Raw genomic sequence first — 23494 nt, forward strand, 5'->3', positions numbered from 1 at the left:
ATTTTGAAAGAGATACATGGATATAATGGAACAGCTTACCCCAGAATTCCCTCCTCACTGAACACAAATCCTGGTGCAAACCAGGTGCAGAAAAATAATTACTCTTTCCCCAAGAACTTCCTTCACTGTAAAAAGATTCGACCAGCAACAGTGTGTTTCCATTACAGCTTTCCAAGAGCCTCAACATGCAGCACTCTTCCCTGCAGATCACTGGTGTCATCAGAAGCAAATTCCCCATTAACCATCGTGTGCATATGCAAGAGGTACTGGACCTGCCACAGGTGGCAGTTCCTGTTGTATCACAGTTCCTGGGCCCTCTCTTCTTGTGTTTCCCAGGTCTTATTCTGCTTCTCCTGGTATCATTCTTATGGATGAGGGGTGTACATGGAAATATTCAAAGATGAGGCTAACAGAAACATATGGAAGTCACAATTAACTGTGAGAAACTATTTATCCTCTGAGAGTCTGGGCTTGATCCTCAAGAAGGGTCTAAACACATGAATCCTGAGCACTAAAATATATTGGTTTTTACTTTAATAAAAGGATGGGTTTTGTGGGCCCCAGGGTTTTCTAGCACCTAACTCCCCTCCCCTTCTCCGACAGAATGATGATTACCCTTGTCTTATCCTCTGGAGTAGACTATCTTCTTGCCTTTGCTCTTGCTCATCTATTAGTGCACGTTTGACTGATTATTTTTGCTCTCAGATGGTCAAACTTTTCAAGTATTAGAACAATTATTTTCAGCTTTTAACTAGCCACGAAGGTTGCCGCTTCTTTCTCAGACCTGAAGTACTTGTGCCGGAAAACGCTCGTCTGACTTTTTTACCCGAAGTATTTTCATTTCTTCTGCCCCTGAAAAAAGACACCGCCTCTCCTTAAGGCTTCCCTCTTCCAAGAAAATCTCCCGTGCGTTTCAGCATGAGGCAAATCAGATCTTTCTTCTGTCACTCGCGAAGCGTTCCTCTCGGCGTGTCAAATTCAAGCAAGGCTGATGGCCTCAAACCAATGGAAGTCAGGACCGATTCCTCCATGTCTTTCTGCCCTAAACTTCGCGATTTCCCTCTTCCCCCTCCAGGCGCGGGCCGGGCGAGGGGCCGCGGGAGAACGGGAGTAGGTGGAAAAAAAGGAAGGAAAGCCGTGGCTGACGGGCAGTTCGGGGTAAGGGAGGGACGCGGCGGGAGGAGCCGGGAGGCAGAGCCGAGCCCGGCGGGAGCGGCACGGCCGGGGCCGCCCGGGGCCGCCAGGGGGCGCGCGGTGCCCGCGGGGCGCGGCCGGACCGGACCGGGCCGGGCCGGGACGGGACGAGGGGCGGGCACAAAAGCGCCGCGCCCGGACACGCCGCCTTGGAGCCGGCAACGGGGGCGGCGTGGGGGTCCGCGGGCCGGAGTTCAGCGCTTAGCGGCGCCGGTGCGGGCGGCCGTGTCGGGACTCGCAGGATGCCGGCGGCGCGGCGGTGCGGAGCGCGGGTGCTGTGGGCGATGCTGTGGGTGGCCGTGGTGCGCTCCTACAACGTGGACGTGGGTCGCCCCGTGATTTTCCGGGGTCCCAACGGGTCCTTCTTTGGGTACTCGGTGCTGCAGCACTACCACGACAGCACGCGGTGGTGAGTAGCGCGTTCCCTGCGTGCCCGGGGCGGGCGAGGGCGCGGGTGGCGGCGGCGGCGGGGATGCGGGCGGGCGCTGCCGGCAGGGATATCCCATCCTTTCCTATCCTGTCCTATCCTATCGTATCCCATCCTTTCCTGTCCTGTCTATCTCTCCTGGAGGCAGCCGCATCTCCCGCAGCGGGCGGCAGGACCCCAGCCCCCTGGCAAGGGCGGCCAAGGAGCGCCTCCGCCCTGGGTGCGGGGCCTCTCCCCGCGCTCGGTCCGGCTCTTCGTGTGGGTGCGCCCTTTGTGCCAGAGGGATCTCCCTGATGTGAGCAGGGGGCCCCGCGCTGGGAGGCGTTTTAACCCGGGGATGTTCTTTCTGGGCTGGCGGCCGGCGCTCGGCATTGTGACCTAATTGTCCTCAAGCGCCAGCCGGCCCGCGGGCGATACCTCGACGCCGTGCTCGATCCCCCTTCTTCGCGGAAGATGTTTAACAGCTCATCGTCTCGGCTGGGTGCGAACAAGAGCACGGGGTACGGAAGATGATGGGTTTTGCCGCGTTCATGGGAAATGTTTCTAACAGCGGGTACCCGGCAGCGGGAGCAGCGCGCTCTGCGTCCCCGGAGCTCAACTCCCCGCACTCTGCCTGGAGGGGGCCAGAATTCCTTCGGAGGCTAGAGGCGCTTCCAAATTGTAGAGGAAACGTCTGTGTAACTTAAAAAAAAAATTCAAAAAAGAAGGGCAAAGATAGAAAGTTTATGTACATCCAAAAATTTGTGAAACTGGCAAGCTTCTTGTTTTCCCTTTGCTTGAAAAGAGCGTTGGACCATAGTCCCTCTGTTGTCTGTATTAGAGGCTCTTTGTTAGAATTAATAGTGATTTCTCTTAATTGGACCTAGCTGGTGTCATCCGGTGCACTTCTAATGCGAGTAGGAGCCACTGGTGCGAGTAAGCGTCCACAAAGCATGTATTTATCTTTTTATACTTAGATATTCAGCTATTGATGTTGGAACTTTGGTGCAGTGTGCTTTAAATAAATGTATTCATTCTGGCATACAGTTCTTTAAAAATGAGTTTCTTTCACCGCTTAGTTCACAAGTAGTTCTATGCTCTGCCTTTCTCCATAGTGGCTTTCATGGAGCATTCATTTTTAAGGACTTAGAAGAGGATTTCATAGAGGCAAAGTACCCTGAGAGAAGAAAAGATCTCAGTTTAAAGCAGTGCTTAACTTAGGTCATGAGTCAATGAAGGGGGCAGAGTCTGAAAGGAACTTGTATTCAACACAAGGGTCTGGGCATTTGCAGTGGTGTGAATGAAATGCTGATCTAGTGCAGTGTGGTGGGACAAAAGTGGTAGAATTTGTTGCTTCTGATGTAGGTATCTGTCTTTCTGATTGATAATATGAATTATTTTCAGATAGTACCTGCTGGTGTGGTATTTTTTGGAAGGGAAGGTGGACTTGGGAGGAGTCTTGCCCCTTCTTCATTTAGAAACATGCTGGACTTTAACTGTTGGGCATCTGTCTGAAGGCAGGGATCTCTTACAAGTCTGGTACCCAAAATTAAAATCTGCAGTTTTGTAAACTTTTTTTTTTTCCACTGAACTGATTCATGGTGCCTTCGCTGTGGCACGCAGAAGAAATTAAAAACTAAACCAACATCTAAGATCATGAAATGTTTTTAAATGAAAAACTTGCTAGGCCTAACACCCAGAAGGGTTAATGGCAGCCTAATATGGTCATCATCAGCACAGTCAGAAATCATGAGGGTGGGATTGTTACCACTGATGGGAAAGTTCCTCTTTTCATTGTGAGACCAGGAAGTTTGCTTTCATGGGTGCTTCAGAATCCTGTTCCCAACAGACACTGGGATAGCAAGCTGGGAGAAGAGTAATTTTACACTCCTCTTGATTCTAGTCTGCTACGTGCGGTTGTGCTCATAATGTGTGTGTGCATCCTAAAGGTCAGTAATGAATGTCTCTTAAAAGTACATGCAGCTTTCTTCCAGTTTTACGAAGAGGCTCCTCTTAAAAGTTGGGGTTATAGTTGGTTTTTGTGTGTCAAGTTTTTTTTCTTTCTTCTTGTGACACTTGTATACCCAAGGAAGAGCCATGATTTCAGTTTTCTCATGCCCATTGGATCTGTGCACTACAATGGGAAGTAGTCACAATAATTTAACTGTAGACAGTGCTATTTTGGGCACTGAAGGCTTGCCCAGTGAGTTTAGCACTATGTGAGCCTGCAAAAATGTGATTGCTCATATCTGAGGCTGATAGGGCTCCTGTCCATCTAATATTATTTAATATGTTAATATGCTCTCAAGCATTTGAAGATATTCAGGGAACTCTTGCTCTTCACTGCTTATGGGCCTGATACTCACCTAATGTACTTTGTCTGATCATGAGAGCTGTGCTGTTTTCCGTAACCTTCTCCGTGGTCTGGTGTGTGGGAACATATTTGTGTGTATGTGCATATATATATATATATATATATAGTCACTAATTCATACTTAGATGGTATCTCTCATAGCCTCATCTTCCATATTTCAGCTCTATTTTCCAAGACCAGAGAGGCACCTGTCTGTATTGCCTACCTCAGGTCTGTAGTTTTCCAGTAAACTGGCTTGGTGTTTGGTGATTCTTCCAGGCTTTATATGAGCCAAATATTAATGTAGAATGAAAAAAAAAAAAAAAGGTGGCGGGGGGTGGGATACTTGATATGAAAGCTTACATCACATAAATGTGAATAGTCAGGCTGCTGCACATGGAAATTATAATGGAATATGGGTGTTCAGCCACCACTACAGTAGTGGAGCAAGTCAGTGCCTTTGATGTTTTCTGCAGTAGTTGATTGCAATGCTGGTTCACACTGAGCTGGTTTTTGCCCATTCTCTTGTCTCAAGAAAGGTTTGTCAAAACAGTTATGCTGAGGTTATTGTATTTCTGACAATGTCTACTTTTCCTTCCTTCAGTGGGTTTTATGGCTGCAAATCTTGACAGGTTTACTCAGTTACCCATCAGTGCCATTTTCAGCAAGAAACCAGGTGGCTGGTTGCATTTGGAGCAGGGACAAGCTGAAGTGCTTCTGCTCTCTGGATATGATTTTGAAACTTGGAGTAAGGATTCAAAAGACCACCAAGAAATGACCCCAGACAGTTAAAAAAGAAAAAAAAATATTTTTGGCCCAAATAGAAGGTGTTAATAATTTGAAATCTGATTCTTCTTTTTTAAATTGAATGTTACTTTATTCTCTCCTCCCTTCCCTCTTTATGACCACTTGCTGACACTCTCAAATCTCTCAGCAAGATAAGGGTGACCATTTCATCTTGTCTGGCAAAATGATTTGGCATGAAAAAGTAATGAAGTCAGTTTAGTTGCATGGTGTCCTGCTGTGAGTTTTACAATAAAGAATGAGTCTGGTTTCTGTGCTGTTGCATCATTCCTTCAGCCCTGCTCTTCACTGGTTTGCACTGATGCTGAAATAATGAAGCTTGATCTGCATCTTGTACCGGTTGATACGCGTTGCTAGCACGTCATGTAAACTTGTGTGCGATCAGAAGGAAGGTGATCCAAAATTGGATGGAATAAACTTTCTAATACAATTTGAAATGTTAGGCAGCAGGCCTTCTTTATCTGTGCAGGACACCCAGCTGATCTTGTTCTGCAGATATTGTGGGACTTTACAGCAAGGTATTTATCATAAGCATATATATTTGTTAAAATGTATTTCTTATCTAATATATAAACATTACTTTCTTAGAACTGTTTTGTGTGCATCCGCCTCCTTCTGAACGTTCTTTTATGGTTCTGGAGGCTTATTAAGAGGGGTCTCTGGTGGTTGTCTGCACTGAATGCTTCAATATTAAAGGTGACCTTTCCTTGAACTTTTTCTTTGGGCACGTGCTATTGCTTCTTGTTACATAACTTGCCCAAACAAACACTCTGGGCCTCATCGTCTGTTTCTCCACTGGTTCCAGTCATATTTATCATCCCATATGTATACCTTTTTATTTTTATTTTTTTTTTGCCGGCTTAGTCTTTAAGCTCTATTCAGCAGCATTAGGGGAGCTGAGGATTTTTATTCTCTGCTATTTATTAAAGGTATGGGAACAGACTGATCCAGCAGAGACTGGGTGTTGTGTGCATAATCTAAGCAGTGATACTGTATATCTTACCATGGAATTTCGAGGAACCTGAGCTTGCTGATCCATTGGTCATGGATCATCCAGCCCTCCTGCTTCTTGCTCTGCATGTAATGGATGAAACACAGGGTTTTATTTCAAGTAACTGGGTTTTTTTTACAAGAAAAAGAGACCTTTCTAAGGGGGACAAAGTCAGCTAGATGGTTGGGTACCCTTCTCTGGTATTGCTTTTGAAATGAGCTGTGGTATGTGAGGATATTTAAAGACCTTTTTCCCCTGCCACTTAACATTGCAGTGAGGTGAGGTACCTACAGTCCTCAGTCATTAAACTGTGATTGTCTAATCTCTGCTGGCATGCTGTAGACTGATGCTTAATGTGCCTGGCATCTCTCCAGCCATCGGTCAGCTCTGCACTTTTGCTCACTGTTCCCTCTGTTAAATGCAACGATTAATTTCCAGATCTGTATGTCCTGAGGGTCAATCAACAGGGAAGTGATCATTACTGTTCTTCAGGAAGTAATTTTAAGGAGGCGTGAATTTATCTGTGGCCAAGAAAACTTCTTGTAATCCAATAAAATTGGTTGCTGCAGCTCCTTCAGTGGGATGGTTTCTGACCATGCCGATGCATAGTTTTCTCAATACAGATGAAGATGTTTGTCCTTGACCGTGTGTGAGTATGAATGCAAGAAGAGAAAGTTAAGTGGCCTTTCTACTTAATGCTTCCTATTTTGGTTTAAACCCCTATACTTCTTTTTCACAGAGCCAGCTGAAACAGCCAGGGATGAGGCTGTTGCTTACAGTTTTCTGTACATCTCAAGGAAAATGGCTAAAATGGCTCTGAACTCCCCTCCTGTTCTTGGTTCTCTTCCTTTCTGCATAGGAAGTAACCTCTTTCTCTTGATGGGGTATCTTCAAGGTGTCTTCATGCAGCTACTCACTAATGTTCTAGGGGCTTCCCATGGAATAATATGGTTGTGGTGAGAACCTGCACTCATCATTAATCCCTGCAGAGAGTATTACTCAGGTAGTAAGCCTTTTGGCAAAAGGCTGGAGAACCGCTGGTGCTTGCTTGCTGACAGCCCAAGTAGTCATAGATTTCCAAGCACTGGAAATATGTACTGCAAAAATCAGTCATTTTAAACAAGTGCTGGTTAAAGTATTTAGAGTATGTTGGCAAGTTGTACTTGTAGCTGTATTTATATCTCCTGTGTTTATGCCCGGCAAGACTCCACAGCCCTGAAATGAGAGAAGACTCTATTAGACTCTGTAAGGCTCTGTATTTTGGATTTGATATAGGAGCAGAGAAAAAACACTTTCTCTGGTTGCTATGATGTTTCATAGACATTGCAAAGGATTTCAAAGGTGTTTTAATTATGTAGAGGATATACAAACCAGGTGTTGTTTTTTTTTTTTTTTTGTTTTTTTTTTTTTTTTTGCTTCAGGAATCCCAAAGTATTTAGATGGAAGTGAGTCGTCTATCCAGGTCTGATGAAAAGTGTCTTGATAGTTAAATGGGTGACTTCCTTACAACAGTTAAGGCATTACCTGTAGAAGCTAGTGAAAGAGTAAGCAAGTCTGTTGATGAAGGAAATAGTCCAGCCTCAAACCTTTGAATAAAATTAAAGCAATTGATATGTAACAAATACCAACCAAAAAGCGTGTGAACCGACAGAAAAGCTCCCATTTCCCTGAAGGTAACCATCTTAGGGCATGGGTGAGCACAGATCATGCCAGATGAAACAGTGGCTCTGCAAAAGTTTCAACTGCTGAGTTTTAGGTCCAAGAATGAAAGAATGATACAAGATCCTAAGATGACATAGTGTGTGCTGATTCAAATTTGAATTTGCAAATTCTAATTTGAATGCATGGACATTCAGGACAATCCAAAATAGATTTGCCATTGGCACGCATCACTGGCTTCTTCTTTCTGCTCAGTCCGTGTGAAGAAATGGCAATGAACATTTTATTTTTAAAAGGTATCATTGTTCAAGGTAGCAATATTATCTGTGCCAGTATCCTACTCAAAATTTTAATTGTCAATTTTTCCCATTAATCTTTTTAAAGAGAGTTGAAAAGTCTTTGTAATTTAGGCTCCATTTTCTCTGTTTTTCACGTTACAACCCAAGGTATCTTGTGGATGAGTTGCTAAATCATACTTGCTTTTCTTAGGTTAGAGCAGAACCTCATTTACACTGGAGTTCAGTATGACCTGTATTATCTTATTCTTAGAATGGGTCATAGAAACATGGTGTTTCCTTGCAGTTTGAACCTGTAGCTCTTTAAGCTAGTAATGTTTATTTTTGTTAGACCTCATGAATGTCAATGAGCGAATGTTATGCATTCATTGCCTGTTTAAATAAAGTGACTGGCATTTGATTTTATATCTGCTGCTTGCCTAGTAGGATTTCCATTTAGAGAGATTTTTCAAACTCATTTGCACTTGCTCCCCAAGTGTGCAGCCTTTGTAGGTTTTAGCAACTTAGGTATTTTGGCTATTAATTCTCCTCACTTGTGAAAGCATGATGTGTGTTGTAGAGTAGAAGAATGCAATTCCATCAGAATTCTCCAAATGAAACAGTTCAGCCTATAAAACCTCAGAGAAAATGGCTACTTAACACAGGGGTTTCTCATATTTTTGTAAAGGTATCAAGTGCTAGAGGGCACTTTTGTTGCATCCAACATCCAGGGCAGTGTTTAGGGAGTGGAGATGTGCTCCTGTTGTGTATAGATGAGGCCCTGATGCAGGAGAAGCTCTTCCAGATGACTCAGGTTGACCCTGGACAAGTGCACACCTTGTGCCTTGGATCTCCCTGTGTATGCTGGGATGGTGATGATGGATGGTGATTGGTATGGAACTTTAGATTGGAGGGTGAGGGAAAAGTTGTTTAAAACAGGGGAAACATTCATTTTGGGCTTGGTGCTGGGCTGTCCATCTGTGAGTGGGAGAGTTGTGTATGCAGACTGCCTTTGTACCAGCAGCTCTTCAGTGGCTAAACCAAGAGCAGGTCTCCTTGGTCAGCTGCTGCCTCCCAGGTAGCAGCCTGGGTCTGCACAGGGGACTTCTGCAACCTTACCATTTTAGAGATGGTCACCCTTAGTTCCAGCCCTGGACTTAATTTTAGTGAAGATTTTTTTTTTTTCATTCAGAAGCTCTGTCATGCATGATAGTACAAGAGAATTGCAGAACTGTTACTTAGCTACCTGGTGCTCCCGGCTGCCCTCCTCGGAGCTGCCCTCCTCCTGCTTAGCTGCCCTCCTCCTCCTCACCTGCCAGGTCCAGTGTCACAACCACTTGATTGTCCTTTTAATGAGGAGACAGTGGAAGGACTCCTTTAATACTTGTGCTTCCCCTGTAATCATCCTCAAAAAGCATCCCTTAGTGCATGAGAAGATAGAAGCTGGGTTTTTAAAGAGTTTAACTAGATCCTAATACAAGTGATTAAAAAGTGCTGCCCTTCTTTCAAGGGTAACCCTGTGGTCAGAGCAGGCCATTCATTGGTGCTTCCCAGAAGCACCAGTCTCATGATCTCATGTTGGATAAATAGTCCAGGTAGTCTTCACAGCCTTAAAGATAAATGTTGGTTGATAGCAATGTATTGTGGAAGAGGTTTTATTGTTGGTTTGATTTTTTTGCTGTTGTTTTTTTAAGATGTAATTATGTAAAATGCTCTGAGAATGGGGTGCCCTAACTTTCTAAACAAGCTGACAAATCTTGGGCTGGCTGGCAAGAATGAAGCCAGCAGGAGGTTCAGATTTTGTCCACTTGTGGGTGTATCAGTTTTGATTTGGTAGGGATGTAGATGCTGTTGTCCATCCTAATGCTTTCCTAATTGCTTTTTGGAGGTGTGTGGTGAGGGTGTGTCACTTTAAATGTGGTACAATCCTAATGGAAATTTAATTTTTAAAGAATATTTGTGCCTTCACTGTGGAGAAATGCCTTTATTGTGTGATGTTATCAGTTTGTGAGTCAGTGTCTTTGTTTTACAAGGTTGCTGAGAAAAGTGTTTTTGCTGGTAATGTGAGCCTTGGTGGTGTTTGTTTTTTTTCCTTTCCTCCTGAAATTAATCATTTGTTGCTCTGCTTTTTGTTTCCAGGGTCTTGGTTGGTGCTCCCAAGGCAGAATCTAAATACAGCACCTCTGTTCAGTCCCCAGGAGCAGTGTTTAAATGTCGAGTCCATACCAACCCTGACAGAAGATGCACAGAACTGGACATGGGGAGAGGTGGGTAGTTATGATGTTGGGACAGCAGGAGGCAACCAGAAAAAATCCAAACCAACTGGCTAGCAGTCCTTCTGCCAACTTCAAATTGGCCCTGAAGTATTGAGAGGGAGCCATTATCCTTTCCTGACGGATTTTGAGCACTATTAGCAGTAGTGTTATATTTTCTTCAGCATTACAAAATAACATCCCAGTGGTGCTGGTGTCCTCCCAGTGACCTTGCTTGATCTTTCCAGGGAGTAACCAAGTAAATGTGGATTTTTCCCCTTCTTAACCTAAGCTTCTGTCTTTTCTTCACCTGCTTCTGTGTGACTTTTTGGCATGTTGGTGACTACCTAAGTGTTTCGGAGTGCTACTGCCTGCTCCGTGCAGGGCTGAAGTAAGAGTGCATGAGATGACCCCAGGAAATGTAGTGATGGCCTCATGATATGTGGTGTTGTTATTAATGTGGTGACCTATGGGTTCCCTCATAACGCAGCAAATAATTTCTTGAATTTACTTTTTGTGAAGTAGGGTGGTCTCAGTGACACTACTTGTATGCCATTGCATGGGATCAGGGTTGACTTCAGTTAATCTGATGAACTGTCTGAAGTAAAATTATGATCTAAAACTTCCTGATGGATAATGATGGTAAAGATTAAGGTGTTTAAATATTTTTGTTTTCTTGATGACATTTTGCTTTCTCTGCCTATAAAAAAAGGCATTGTTAATCTTTTCCTACTTATACTAAGTAGAATTTCTGTTTATGAAACTTACATGTGTTAAAACAGTGTTTTGGCTAAGTGGTTTGTCCTCTACCAGATTGTAAATTGTCATGGATTCATGAGTGCTGCCTAATGAGGCTACAGATTTCAGCCTCTGTTTTTTTTAAGTGCCCCTGATCTCATTTTCAAGATTGCATTCAGGAGGCAATCTGATCCCTCTCCCATTGACTTGATGGTTTGATGGTTTATTTAAGTAGAACTGTGGAGCTAGTGTGGTAGCTACTGCCTGTTGGGGCAGGGTCTGCCCTCAGCTGTTTGTGTATGGTGCCAATTAAGAGAGAGAAGATTGTGCCATTTAAATCATTCAAGAACTAGTAAATAATTAGGATGCAGGGAGAAAGAAAAGCATGGTCAGATGTTTGTTGGGCAATCTCTTTTCTTGTTAGGATTCTTTGGTAGGTATTTAGAACTCATGTCTCCTTGCCTTGGTGCCTTTCCTTTTCTTTTCTGTAGGCAATTCTCGGGGTATGCTGTGTGGAAAGACCTGTAAGGAAGACAGAGATGATGAATGGATGGGTGTGAGCCTAGCTAGACAGCCAAAGGCTGGTGGAAGTGTGCTGGTAAGTCCATACTGTCTTTGATCTCATTAAAAATGTAGCTGCTGCCTAAGCACATCAGGATTGTGTTTGACAGAGTCCAGAGTAAGAGGCAGAAGATTCTGTAGTCCGTGTCTTCAAGCAGATGTGAGCCTCAGCCAAAAGATGTGATTTATAGAGGGAGGATTCCAAGCCATCACACCTGACTTGTGTTAGCCAAGCACTTCCTCCAAAATCTGAGGGTTTATATCTTTAACTGAATAAATACAATATTTCTGGGAGGTATTCTACTGATTTTTTTTTTTTTTTTTTTTTTTTTTTTTTTTTTTTTTTTTTTTTTTTTTTTTTTAGTTTGCCTATGTTTATGTAGGAAATATGAAAGAATACATTTTCCTTGAGCATATGATTTGCGTCTCAAAACTTACAAGGAAAAATGTAAATTGCTCTTTGTGGTCATATTTTTCTTTTATCTATATTAATTTCCTATTAACAACATAGAAGAGTTGCAAATAGAGATGTCTTGACTGTGTATGGATTGACTTACTGTCTTCAGTGAGGTTACTGTGCACATAGACAGGACAAGGAGAGCAAATGTGATCATTAGGATGTGCAGTATTTCTTTGCAAAACTTTTCCTGTGATGTCGTGAAAAGTCCTGGACAAAACCCTTTCTAGAATGCATGGGTATTTTACATTATGATCAATAATTGCCTGTATATACATCCATGGTTGGGTTTTGACTGTCTGAGTGAGTGTGCCTGCAGGGAAGTTAACAGAAATAAAAAGAAATTTGCAGCAAAATGTTGTGCATATTATATGTGGCAGGCAAATGCCAGGGTTGTATCAGGGTAAACCTGACAGCAGTCTAATTCTGAACAGCACTGTTTGTGAGTAGGAAACTTGCAGTTGGTCCCATCTTTTCAGTGATGTAGAGGACTGCCCTTATGTAACATCAAACTGTTAAAAAGCTGCTAACGAGAGAGATCTTGTGCAGTGGTTACTGTACCAATCACCTGTAAAAGGCAAGAGAACAAAACTGTTCCCCTCAGACTATTTTTAAATATCTGCTTAGGGTACAGGGGCTTATCCCCCAAATCCTTGTGCACTGACTTCCCCATGGGAGAGCATATGGGTTTGACACCTTTCTGTCACAGTACTGTGATTTTTTTTCCACTCCTCTCTCTTGGTAGATACCTTGTTGGTGTGATAGGGGCTACCTTTACTTTTCTTGGATGTTCAGAACTAGAGTAGGAGGGAAGAAAGAAGGGCATAAATAAGATACACTGTAAACATATACAACAGAGGACAAAATTAAGGCATTCATGCTAGTGCAAGCAGTTCATGTTTCCAAGGTGTATCCTGAGCTGTATGTGTGTTCAGTTGTGTGACAACTGAGAATTAACTTGCATTGTTCAGGATAACACTACCCTCGAGAGAGAGCATCCTTTTCATTGTCCAGTCCTCAGGCTGAAAGAGACAAATTAATCTTAATTAATTTTTCGAAGGTTAATCATACTTTTTTTTTTGTCAAATCTACATTTCTTGTCAAAATTATATGTCAAGAATAGTGGGTCTGTGTATTTTGGTTCAAAGGGGGAAAGGTTGCAGCTGATGCTTAGGGAACATCTCCCTAGACAGAAGCAGTAATTGAAGGGAGTGCTGGTGGGGCAAAAAGCCAAGCAGCTGCCAAAATGGGTCCTGGCTAGCTGAATGGATGCTACAAGGTTGAGAGACATGGATGGTCTTGGATTAGGGCTGAGGGGGTAGAAATTTCATTAATGAAGCAGGTTAAAAGTGAAATGTTGGTAAAGTAAAATACCACAGCTGGTGGTATGCTTATTTCAGTGCACTTAGGCTGGTAAAATGTCTCCACAAGTGACACAGATTTAAAACAATCCTAATCCAGCCATCTGACAAGATTATGCTGCCCCTCACGAAGTAGGTAATGTAAGATGCTGGGGTATATTTAGTTCTATAGTTCTCATTACTATTTATCACCAAAGTATTAAACTACTAATTATACATTTTTGTGCATCTGTTTGCAAACAGAGCCTGAAATAAATGCATACAGGTTCCTTTGTGGAAGGAAATTACCTGGATGTTTCAGGTCATTGTTACTCTCTGTTTTGAGGACTTTTTACTGAAAAAGGTTTATGAATTTCCCACAGATGGTTCTCAATACGCATGTTCTTCTAATTTTAAGGATTAGCATTTCTTTAAAATGTAGCTTTTCTTTGAAGCCCATTTGAAAAAACTGTTGTTCTGAGAAGATGTCCGAATATGTTTATATAGCTGTATTTGCCAATTTTTTAAAATTGCTTGATAAGTATGTTTCTTTAGTCAGGAGAGTGTAGAGTCTATATTGTCAGACATTACAGCTCTATTTACTGTATCTCTTCCAGGGATTCCTTTAAGTCAGAGTAATATCTTTCTGGTCAGTAGCCCTGGTGGATTGTTGTTCTCTTTTTTTTTTTTTTTTTTTTTTTTTTTTTTAAGAATAAGTGTAGTTGTGTATGTGGAATATTCATTCTCTTGACATCCTGTGTTAGATTAATTAGTCCCACACTTTAACTGTGGGTTGTATAAGGAATTGCTACTTTTGCATTGTAGCTTCTTAGCAGCCTAAATTATTTTATCAGCCTTTCCCAGATGCCTGGTAAGAGCACCAGCTTCAGTGGCAAGGGGCAGTAGGAGAAGTGAGGAGCATGCCAGAGGGCTTTAGCTGGTGTTTGGTGAAATGTGGATTGTGTTTAAGCCCATATTGTGCCAGGATGTTACTACACCAGAATTTGGTGTTTGTGTGATGGATTAGGTAGTAAAGCATCAAACAGTGAGGATATAAACAAATGTAGGAGTAAGATTAAATAAGAAAGCTTCTTGTGCTTAGATATACTATCGGTCAGTCTGCATTAATCTCAGTACTGCAATAATGCATCTGAGATTGCCCACTCTTTCCAAACTGAAACAGTAAAATTCCTCCTTTTACTTTTGTTGGCAGAGGAACCAGGGATGGTGCATTGTGATTTGGAGATAAGTCACATCCTTCAGTCTCGCTCTTCCTAAATACCTGCCACTTCTGTCATTGTGGTGCTCTTCCTGTGGAGCAAAGCCCGTGGTGTTTTTCACAATATGCAAAAAAGCCAAGTGTCAGCAGTTCTGAAATGGGCTATTCATTGTGTTGTGGTAATGCAGTGTCAGCCATCAATAGATATCTCATCTTGCTTTGCTCAGAAGCATTTTATTTTGCTTTGTGGCTTTGCATCATTTCTCCCCTGTTCTGTGGAGCCTGCACTCCAGCAGCAGCTGCTGAGCACCGAAGTATGCTGATGGTTTCCTTATTGCACAGGGACCTACCTATAACTTGAATCTAAAATAGGGTGTGTAGGCTGTCACTTGTTTGCAACTGCTTCAAATTCGGGTGGTTCACTTATGTTCCAAAGACCTCTTCAGACATGTGCCATTGCTGCCAGAGAAGGAAGTCTGTAGCCACACTGCCTTGTCTTGGCAACATTGAATGATATAGCAGCGACAGCGAACTGGAATCAACTGTAAATGCTTTTGGGAAGACAGAAAAAACCAAATCAAATATGTTGTGGCAGGGAGACAAATATGCTGGTTGTCTGGCTGTAGAGAAATGAGTTTTGAGGAGGAAGAGGAGCTGCTGGACTCCTGTCCATTGTGAAAATGTCAAATTCTGTAGCTGTGGCACAGGGAAGTCTGGGGAAGTGCTGACTCGGGTAACCAAGAAGGGTTCATCCCTTGAAGCTTTGCAGACTAAGGCTGTCAGTGGTGAACTGTAGTGTGCCTGAATACACATTGTGATGAAGGTACAGGAAAGTGGTCATTAACCCAAGACTTAACAGATTGGTTTAAGTGTGCCCAGAATTGCTAGACTGAGCCCATATCCTCCAGATGATTTTAAACATACTTCTTACCCAGCAGCAGCTTTTTCTCTACTTGTATTGTTTTATATTTCTTGGCCTCTGCACCTCACTCCTGAGCAAAGCCACCTGCTTGTGATGAAATGCTGCTGCTCTCTGTGACTCCATTGTTTGTACTCTTCCCAGAGATTAATTAGTAGGATAATTTATGTGAGTGTCTTGCAGTTTCTGAAATATAAAATATCAAGGAATTTATAATACCACAATCCTTTATCTTTCCAAAATTTTAAAAAATACTCTTGGTTTCCGTTTGAGTTTATACCCAGAGTTGGGGTTGACTCGACTGTTGCTGTAATGGTATGTGTCTTTATGGCATTCCCTTTGCAAGGGTTGTGCATGTGTATATTTGTTCTCACAGCACAGATCCATCAGGAGAGAAGCTGTTTCCTGGTTTTGCTGAAAATGAGTGTTTCACGTGTTGGTTGTCTGTTGCTGTTGAATTTTGAATGAGTAGTGTGTGGGGATGGAAATCATAACTGAGCCTCCTTAAAATGCATACTGGAGTCTCCAAAACTGCTCCTTGTTGTACTTCTCACATGCATTTGGCTGTGGAGCAGAGTGCTCTCAGAAGGATTCTTTGCATCACAGGTGGCAGCCTGCAGCATGCAGTATGGTGCAAAAATTTCTGCAGCCCCCAGAGCCCCTCACTGTCTCCCTGTGATAGCCATATATGGAAATACTGCTTCTCCTTGAGCACAGGAAATTAGGAAGCAATAAATATCAACTCCAAATGTAGCACTGCTAACAGTAGAGCTGGTTTTGCTCAACTGATTTTGCTCTTTAGGAGTAATATTACTGCCTTTCTGGATGTAAGTGTATTGAAATCTATTGATGGCTGGATTGAATTTTGAGCTTCTCAGCAGCTGATACACTTGCCATCTCCTTTAGTAGAGACTTGACACAGCTGTGCCTACTTTGAGTGGATATAATTTTTAACAATGCTGAGATGCTCTGAGGCACCGAGGCAGAAGAGTGGGATAGCACAGAGAAATGGAGGTATCTCATCTGGGGAGGATGGGGTCGAATACGGGGTTCATGAAGAGGGTTGATGCAAAGTCTCCAGGAAAAGGCTGAAGGCACATGGAGGAGATGATCTGTAGCACAGAGGCTTGCTCTGTTGGCATGAGGTTAAGCCTTAAATGATATAACTTGACACATCCACAGTGACTTCAGTGTAGACTCAGACCATCTGGAGATATGGTCTGGCATGCGCTAAGTTCAAAGCCCTTGCTGTTTCACATTTCCTTATTTCATTCCAAATAAATCCTGAGCAGAAGCCAACTTGTGGTTTGGCTGGCAACAATGCAGTGTTAGTTTTTGGAGCAAATGGGTCCTGAGAAGGTGTGAACCAGGCTCTACGTGACCTGCATGTGTACCTGTGCGTGGCAATTGTACTGAGCAAGTGTCCTGGTGAGCCCTGTTTTTCAGGTTGATCTCATTCTTCACTATAAAGCTCTGCAGCTTGTCTACACCTTGGCTGATGTTGCCACTCTTGTTGCTACAAAATCCTTGGCATTTTCAGTTAAATTCAGTACCAGTAAGCAAGGCTCAGCACATCTGTTACCAGAACACAGAGCTGCCTTTCCCAGTGGAAACCAACCTTTGACTCATACATGCGTTATTTGGTGGTTTAACCTTCCAAGTATTCTCAGTGTCTTTATTCCTGTTTTTCACCTTTTCCTGGGTTGTGTTAGTGCATCTTTAGTTAGAAAAGCTTAGCTGTCTGTGAGGATTTATGTGCAATCAGAGGTGTTGAAGTTTCCAGTGTAGGCTCTGAGACCTCTTGTTTTTCCTAGTTATACACATGTGAGGGCTGAGATCTGAGCTGCCAGGTCAGACAAAGTCCTGAACTGCAGAAGCTAACAAACGACAAGATACTTTGTCTAGAAACAGTGGACTGTAAGGAGAGTACAGTGGATTTGTGGGGTGAAGGTAGTGCTGAGTGGTCCTGTTCATGCATACTCTGCCTTGGTCAGAGTGATCTCCTGTGACTCTGGGCCAATAACCCATGTTGTATGATCTGCTCAGGCATGTGCGCACCGATGGAAAAACATCTACTATGAGACGGAGTACATCTTGCCCCATGGCTTCTGCAACATCATTCCTCCTGACCTGCAGTCCAAAGGGAGGAAGCTCTTGCCCTGCTATGAAGGTAAGGCGTCAGACCAGAAGTGGAGCTCATAATGTCCCTTGCTATGCTTCTAGTACTAGTAACCTTCACTACTGATTTCTTGTTGGTATTTTGTTTTTTTGTAACATGTGGCTGCCTTGTGGTACAGCTGTGGTGGCCGTTGGGTTTTGGATGAAGTTGGGAGAGTAGCACAATGAATGACTGGGTTCTGTGACTGGTCAAGCACATGGTGACAGTGCTTTTGTGGCAGCAGCTCTCCCCCTTAGGTAAATAATGAGAAGATAATGATATGAGCTTGGCCTCTTATGCTTCTGTGACATGGAATAAAAATCCTGAATTATGTTGCAATCATGAACCAATTTGCCTATCTTAGAGAAACACTTCAATTTTTATATTACTGTTTATTGGAGGATTGGAATGTGGGACAGGGAGAAGGATTAGTTTCCTCACTTTGAGGTACTTCTGCAATAATTTATACTAAATTTCTGCTGTGTTAAGGTCTGGGTTTGAGGTGGATGCAGAGGGAGGGCTCCAGCTCTGAACCATGGGTCGCTGTGCCTTTTGGTTCTGCAGCAAATTCCGAGTGCCATCATTTTAATTTCTCCTCCTCTAGTGCATGTGAGACTTTTTTACGTGTTTCTGTTTTTTAAAGACTTCAGAGGACAGTTTCTCTAGCCAAGAGCAATTAACTAAACTAGAGGCACAAGTGTATCTTTAGGTAGAAGATTCTTTGCCTTGAGAGGAAGATTTTGGAGGAAGTACCCTTGCTTCCTTCTTTCTTTTGCTTCTTCACTGTGGGAGCCTGAGGAAGTGGGTGGGTTTGGAGGACAAAACACAGCAGGGTTTGCTGTGGGCAAGACCTCTGTTTTTACTTATTTGCTTTTAAGTGTTTGCCCTCCTGTCCATAGCTGGCAGCAGCCAGTAGCAGGCTTGCTGCTGGCATTCGTAAGTTGGAGAGGGATAAGGCAGAGAATGTCCTGGCAAGTTTCTCTGCTGCTGTCGAGTGGCCAGGTCCTAGCTCCATGGCCTGTAAAGCCATGTCTGTTACAGAACTGTGTCCATTTCGTGCTCACTCTTCTGAAGTGGCTCCTCACCTCCCTTGGGGCTTTGTTTAGGAATCTGCCATTGCAAACCCACACACCTTTTGGAGATGGCATACACTCATACACTGAGTGCTTCCCTGCCCTGAACTTGGTCATTATTTGATGTGTGAGAAGTTTTGAGGGACTTGTCCCAGCCATGCTTGCTGCTGCTCAGCAGAGTACCTATAAGCTATGTGAGTACTGTCCTACTGTATTTGTCCTTTCCTGCCTCTCTGCCCTCCCTGTTACTGTCAGGAAAAAAATCAGGATATGGCCTCACACTGATGTCATACGCTGCAAATCATCTGATACTAACTTTATGGACAATGTGCACATGCAGGGGTGCCAATGGGGCTCTCCATGAGCCTTTGTTACTGCTCCTGCACTGCCTGAAGCCATGGTGGGGATGTGGTTTCTGGAAGAGAAGAATCACTTGTGTTTATGTGTCATGTTTTTGGAGTAAAACTACTGTTAATCTGACAGGATATTTGCCAGGAATCACTAAAAAATAGAAATGTGTGGGCCTAGTACATGTAGAGCAGCCAATGGAAAGTTGGCAGGGTTGATGCAGTACTCTGCTGGCTTAATTTCACTGCACGGTGAAGTGAAAATTGAAAGTTTGAGACTGATTTCCACCCAGCCCCCTCACCCCATCAGACATGAAATCAGTGTCACAAGGAATGGCTGCAGTTGTTTACTCCTGATTTTTAAAATTTCAATAAAGCAAGCTCCAAGAGAGAGAGCTGTGGTGTGTCACACAAAAGAGTTCATTGTTTAAGGTTTGCTGTGAACTAAGTTTGCAGTCATCCTTTTCTCCTTCACTTTCTAGAAGAAGCAGAATAATTTTCCTCCACCGACACTGATGAATGGCTAGTGCAAAGCATTCAGAGTCTGAAGTGTTTCTGCACTGACAGCCTCTGTGGCCATTGCTGGGAGGCTACCAGGCCTGTGGCTGCAGACCCTGCCCTAGGAGACACATGCCTTTGCCTGATGAGATTTCAGTGTCTCAGCCTTCTCTGGATCTCCCCACGTGCAAATAGGGGTCGACAGTAGCGTGCTGACTTCCAGAAGCCCCGTTTTTAGTGCAGCTTAAGTGATAAGCCTCAGCTGGTGAAGGGTGCAGGCCAGCTGAGGGCACACCAGTGTCCACCCATGGAGGAAATGGAAACTTCCTGACTAGATGGCACTGGTGCAGCTGCATAGTAGTCTCCATCCATCTTATTCTTGTCTGGCTTCCCTGAAAGGGCTGACAGAAGTCTGGAATTGAGAGATAATTAGAGCGCAGCAGCAAGCTTAAATACAATCTCTCTGAGTAGGAACTAATCTGGTTTAGATGAGCTGGATGTCCTTTGTGGTATTGCTGATATAAGGGGCCACAGTTTTCCAGGCAGTATTTTCAACTGGTTGTTTTTCCCATAGTTTTAATGGCTTTCCAAAAAAGGGAGCTGCCTCTTGGTTCCCCCAATGCATTCAGTTTGCAAAAAAGGATGGTTGTGTGTACTGTGAGAGGCAGTCCAGCTGATGAGGATAGCTGGGATGGTTTCCTACTCTTCTGTGGTAAGAATGGATGGTGGAAATGGGGAAGACTGATGGTCCCTTTGGTTAGTAAATGAGGGGAACAGCGCATGCTCATATTCCTTGCCTCCAAAAGAAAAAAGTAATTTTTCCCACAGGTCCAAACTGCATTTGTTTTTTTGGGAGCCATCAAAACATCCATGCTTTGTAGTGAAAACTCAGTATCACAATGCTAGGTCAGAAAGATTACTACTGTTTCTTCCTAGAGAAGTGAAACACTGTAAGACAGGAAACAAAGAGCTTTCAGTGCATGTGATAGTTTACATCTTTGAGGATGATAGATTTTTGTTGTATTCTGTAGCTGAGCTTATGTTATGGCACTGAAGTTTGTTTAGAGACTGGCATAGAGTTTTGTTCAAAGAAAAAGTTCAGGGGCATTTACCTTCAGCATTGTCACACATCAAACCTTATTCTTTTTGTTTGTGTGTTGTTTGATGCCATTACTCGTTCCTGGGTCTCACTTCTCTTGTAACCTGATATCATCCTGGCTACAAACCACTGCCATCTTCTTCTCTTTTTTTTTCCTGTATGCATTATTCATGGCACATCTCTGAAGTTGCACAGGCTGCAACCTCCTCCAGACTCAGCCTTATCATGCTGCTTTCCTCTCAGCTGTTGCTGCAGAAGTTTCATGGCTTGCAGTCTCTGTAATCAGGAATGCACAGCAGTCAGCAGGCAGACAAGAAAGAATAAAGAAGTGTAGAAACAACGAGTTTGTCCTTGACTGCAGTTTTTGTCTGGAGCTATGTGAAAAGAAAGAATTTAACCTCATGCCAAGGTTGTTATTTGGGTATTCAGGTTTATTTTGTTATTCACAAGAACTGTGAGCTGATACAATAACCACGCTATTTCCATCCAGTTAGCTGCTGTACTTCTGTACTTTATGGCTGACTGGCTATGTTGTAGAGTGACAGGTGTCACTGATGTGCACTGAAGTGGAGGGAAGCTAAAAGCAATCCTGGTTTTCATCCCTTCTGGGCTCATCCATTGTTTGGGAGAGGCAGACTGGCTCTAGGGAGCAGACAGAAGTCTGTGATGCTGCAATGTGACCATCTAGGATGGGTGACACCCCTTGGGCATGGGTGCATGGGTGGAAAGGAATCTTGCTTAGGTGTGGAGGCAGGTGTACATCACTGCAGGTGAGAGTTAGGGGGCAGACAAGGAGGGCTGGTTTTGTGCTGAAAGGGTTAGGCAGAAAATCCAGGAGCCCCATGTCTGTCTGTACTGGGCTGCTGGCTCCTTGGGGAGGACTAAATCTGTCTCGATTCCCCCGCAAAATGTGGTGTGCTGATCTCTCCTTTGTGTCACTAGATCTTTAAATTCTCAAACAGCCCCAGTGTCTGAGGTGTTTGGGCTTCTGTGCTTACGTTTCTGCTTGTGAAATATTATGGCCTTGGCAGTGAAGACTGAAGCAAAGAGAGCCTGAAGACAGGAAGACAGCAAATGTCACCCCAGGCTGCAAAAGAGGCAGCCAAAGAAGCCATTCAGTGTTTCAGCCTGCTCTGGAATTTCTGTTGCAAGGGGTCTCTGTTTCCAGTCCCCAGTGGGCCCTACATTTTGCTAAGTATCCTTTTGTTGTTGATGTATCTGAAGAAGCCCTTCTTGTTAACCCTGATAGCCTTCACCAGAGTTAATTCCAAATGGGCCTTGACCTTCCTCCTTGCATTGTGCAGGGGTGGGGATCCTGCTATAGCGAATACAGGGCTTTTAAGGACATACACAGAATTACTTTTCAGGAAATGCTGGGAGAAGGAATCTCTTCTCCTTGGCTCTCTTAATGAAAAAAAATGTTCACAATGATAAAAGAATATTTTTCCCCAGGCAAGTACTGCGTGGAGAATCTGTATAGGGAGAGTTAGTAATCCAGAAGCCCACTACTTGCTGAGTAGCTATGGGCTAATATGGGCTTCAGTTCTCTGTGGAATTGTCATGCATTACTACTAGGAGACCCAGCTGTGCTCCTAGTCTTCTGGGATATATATATGCTTTAGCAGGACCCTGCCTTGGCCAGGAGTGTTGGGCATTTGGATTGTAATTTGTGGATCAGGTCTCTATTCTGCATGGTGTCTCCAACTGAACCTCTCCCTGTGCAACCGATATGACCTCAGCAAATGTCTGAAATTCTGAACATCTTTATGATGTTAGGAAGAGACTGTATGTAATGCAAAAGGAAGACTGGGGTGTGTGTGTGTGTGTATGTATGTCTACATAAAATATTTTGAATGAAGGCATTAGTTTTTATAATTAATTCCTTCTGATCTTCAGTAAGACAAAATGCAATTCCAAAGGAGCTTGCTTGGTTCCAGAGGCAGTTTGCTCATTGGTTTCATTATAATCTTTTTCATTTAGCAATGAGTTAATGAGGCTTAAAAAAAGTATAAAAAAGTTTCACAATTGTCAGGTTATATTGAATGTGAATTACTGTAATATACAGGAAGTAGTGAAGTATGTTAGATATTTGAAAATAATGCTCTGGAAAAAAACTGCAAAGGCTCTGATCCAGCTGCAAGTTTCAAATACTTCCAAGATGAAAATATGAGTTAGGGCAGGGTGGAAAGTGATTATTTTTTTTTTCCCCTTCTTTTTCCTGCTCTCCACCCTGAACTTCATGTATTCCTAGAAATAGTTTATTCCTCATCATCAAAAAGATAAAGGAAAAAGATTCTCAGGTTTGACAGGGCAAATGATTGCTATGTAAAATCCATAAACAAAATCTGTAGGGTGGTGGTTAGGCTCCCTGTGGACTGGGAGCTCTGAGCACGTGGCCATGAAAAGCAGCAGATCTAAACATCCTGCAAAAGAGACTGTTGTCTGATCATGTAGAAACACATGGCTTTTCCTCGGTCACTGTCTTCTTCCTGGAGCTTGAGTCCTGAAGCACCCTCACCAGAAATATTTCTGGGGGCTTTGATGACTGTCGTTGTAGGGGAAGATCCCTTTATTTCTGAGGTAGTAATGCGCCTAAGAGTTAAAACCTCTTAGTGCAGAGTCTGTAGCATACAGGCATGTGCATCACTTTTTGCTCCCCCTTTCTGAGCTGTGGTGATCTGCTGTAGATGGAAGCCTCCTCTAATGCACCTTTACTGGAGTGATGCTGCTGCTCTTTTCATGCTACTATGGTACTGCTTGTTTAGCATCTCTGTAGGAGCACTCTGGCCTCTGTCCCCAGCTGGCTGCTTGTGATGCTGCCTGACGTGGGTGAGTACGCTGCATGGTGCACGTTGGTGGCCAATCCACTGATAAAGCCCAGAAGCCCTGCACGCTGGTGTCTCTCCAGGCTGTGTGAGTAGCAACGCAGATGGCTCAGGTGAAGAGTGTGTGGCAGGGATGACCACAGTTTGTTTTCTTCCCTTCTTCCATCCAGAGTACAAGAAGAAGTATGGGGAGGAGCATGGTTCATGCCAGGCAGGGATCGCAGGCTTCTTCACCGAGGTGAGCTGGGGCACACACATGGAAGGGTTGGGGTTGGCAAGTGGCTCTCCTGTTGCATGCCCCAGGAGGAGATTCCCAGGCATGGCTT

At 43.5% G+C, this 23494-nt stretch overlaps 1 protein-coding gene across 1 annotated transcript in view; it reads left to right on the top strand.

The window, feature by feature from the left end:
• The first annotated feature begins 1436 nt into the window (after nucleotides 1-1436).
• ITGA9 (integrin subunit alpha 9) overlaps nucleotides 1437-23494 on the top strand; it is a 216000-nt gene continuing 193942 nt past the window's right edge. Inside the window, exons 1-5 of the mRNA XM_062493750.1 lie at nucleotides 1437-1603; nucleotides 9822-9949; nucleotides 11164-11270; nucleotides 17215-17338; nucleotides 23339-23406. Coding sequence (XP_062349734.1) covers nucleotides 1437-1603; nucleotides 9822-9949; nucleotides 11164-11270; nucleotides 17215-17338; nucleotides 23339-23406 — 594 coding nt within the window. The remainder of the gene's footprint in view (nucleotides 1604-9821; nucleotides 9950-11163; nucleotides 11271-17214; nucleotides 17339-23338; nucleotides 23407-23494) is intronic.

The sequence above is a fragment of the Cinclus cinclus genome, chromosome 1 (genome assembly GCF_963662255.1).
Source record: "Cinclus cinclus chromosome 1, bCinCin1.1, whole genome shotgun sequence".
Taxonomy (NCBI): domain Eukaryota; kingdom Metazoa; phylum Chordata; class Aves; order Passeriformes; family Cinclidae; genus Cinclus; species Cinclus cinclus.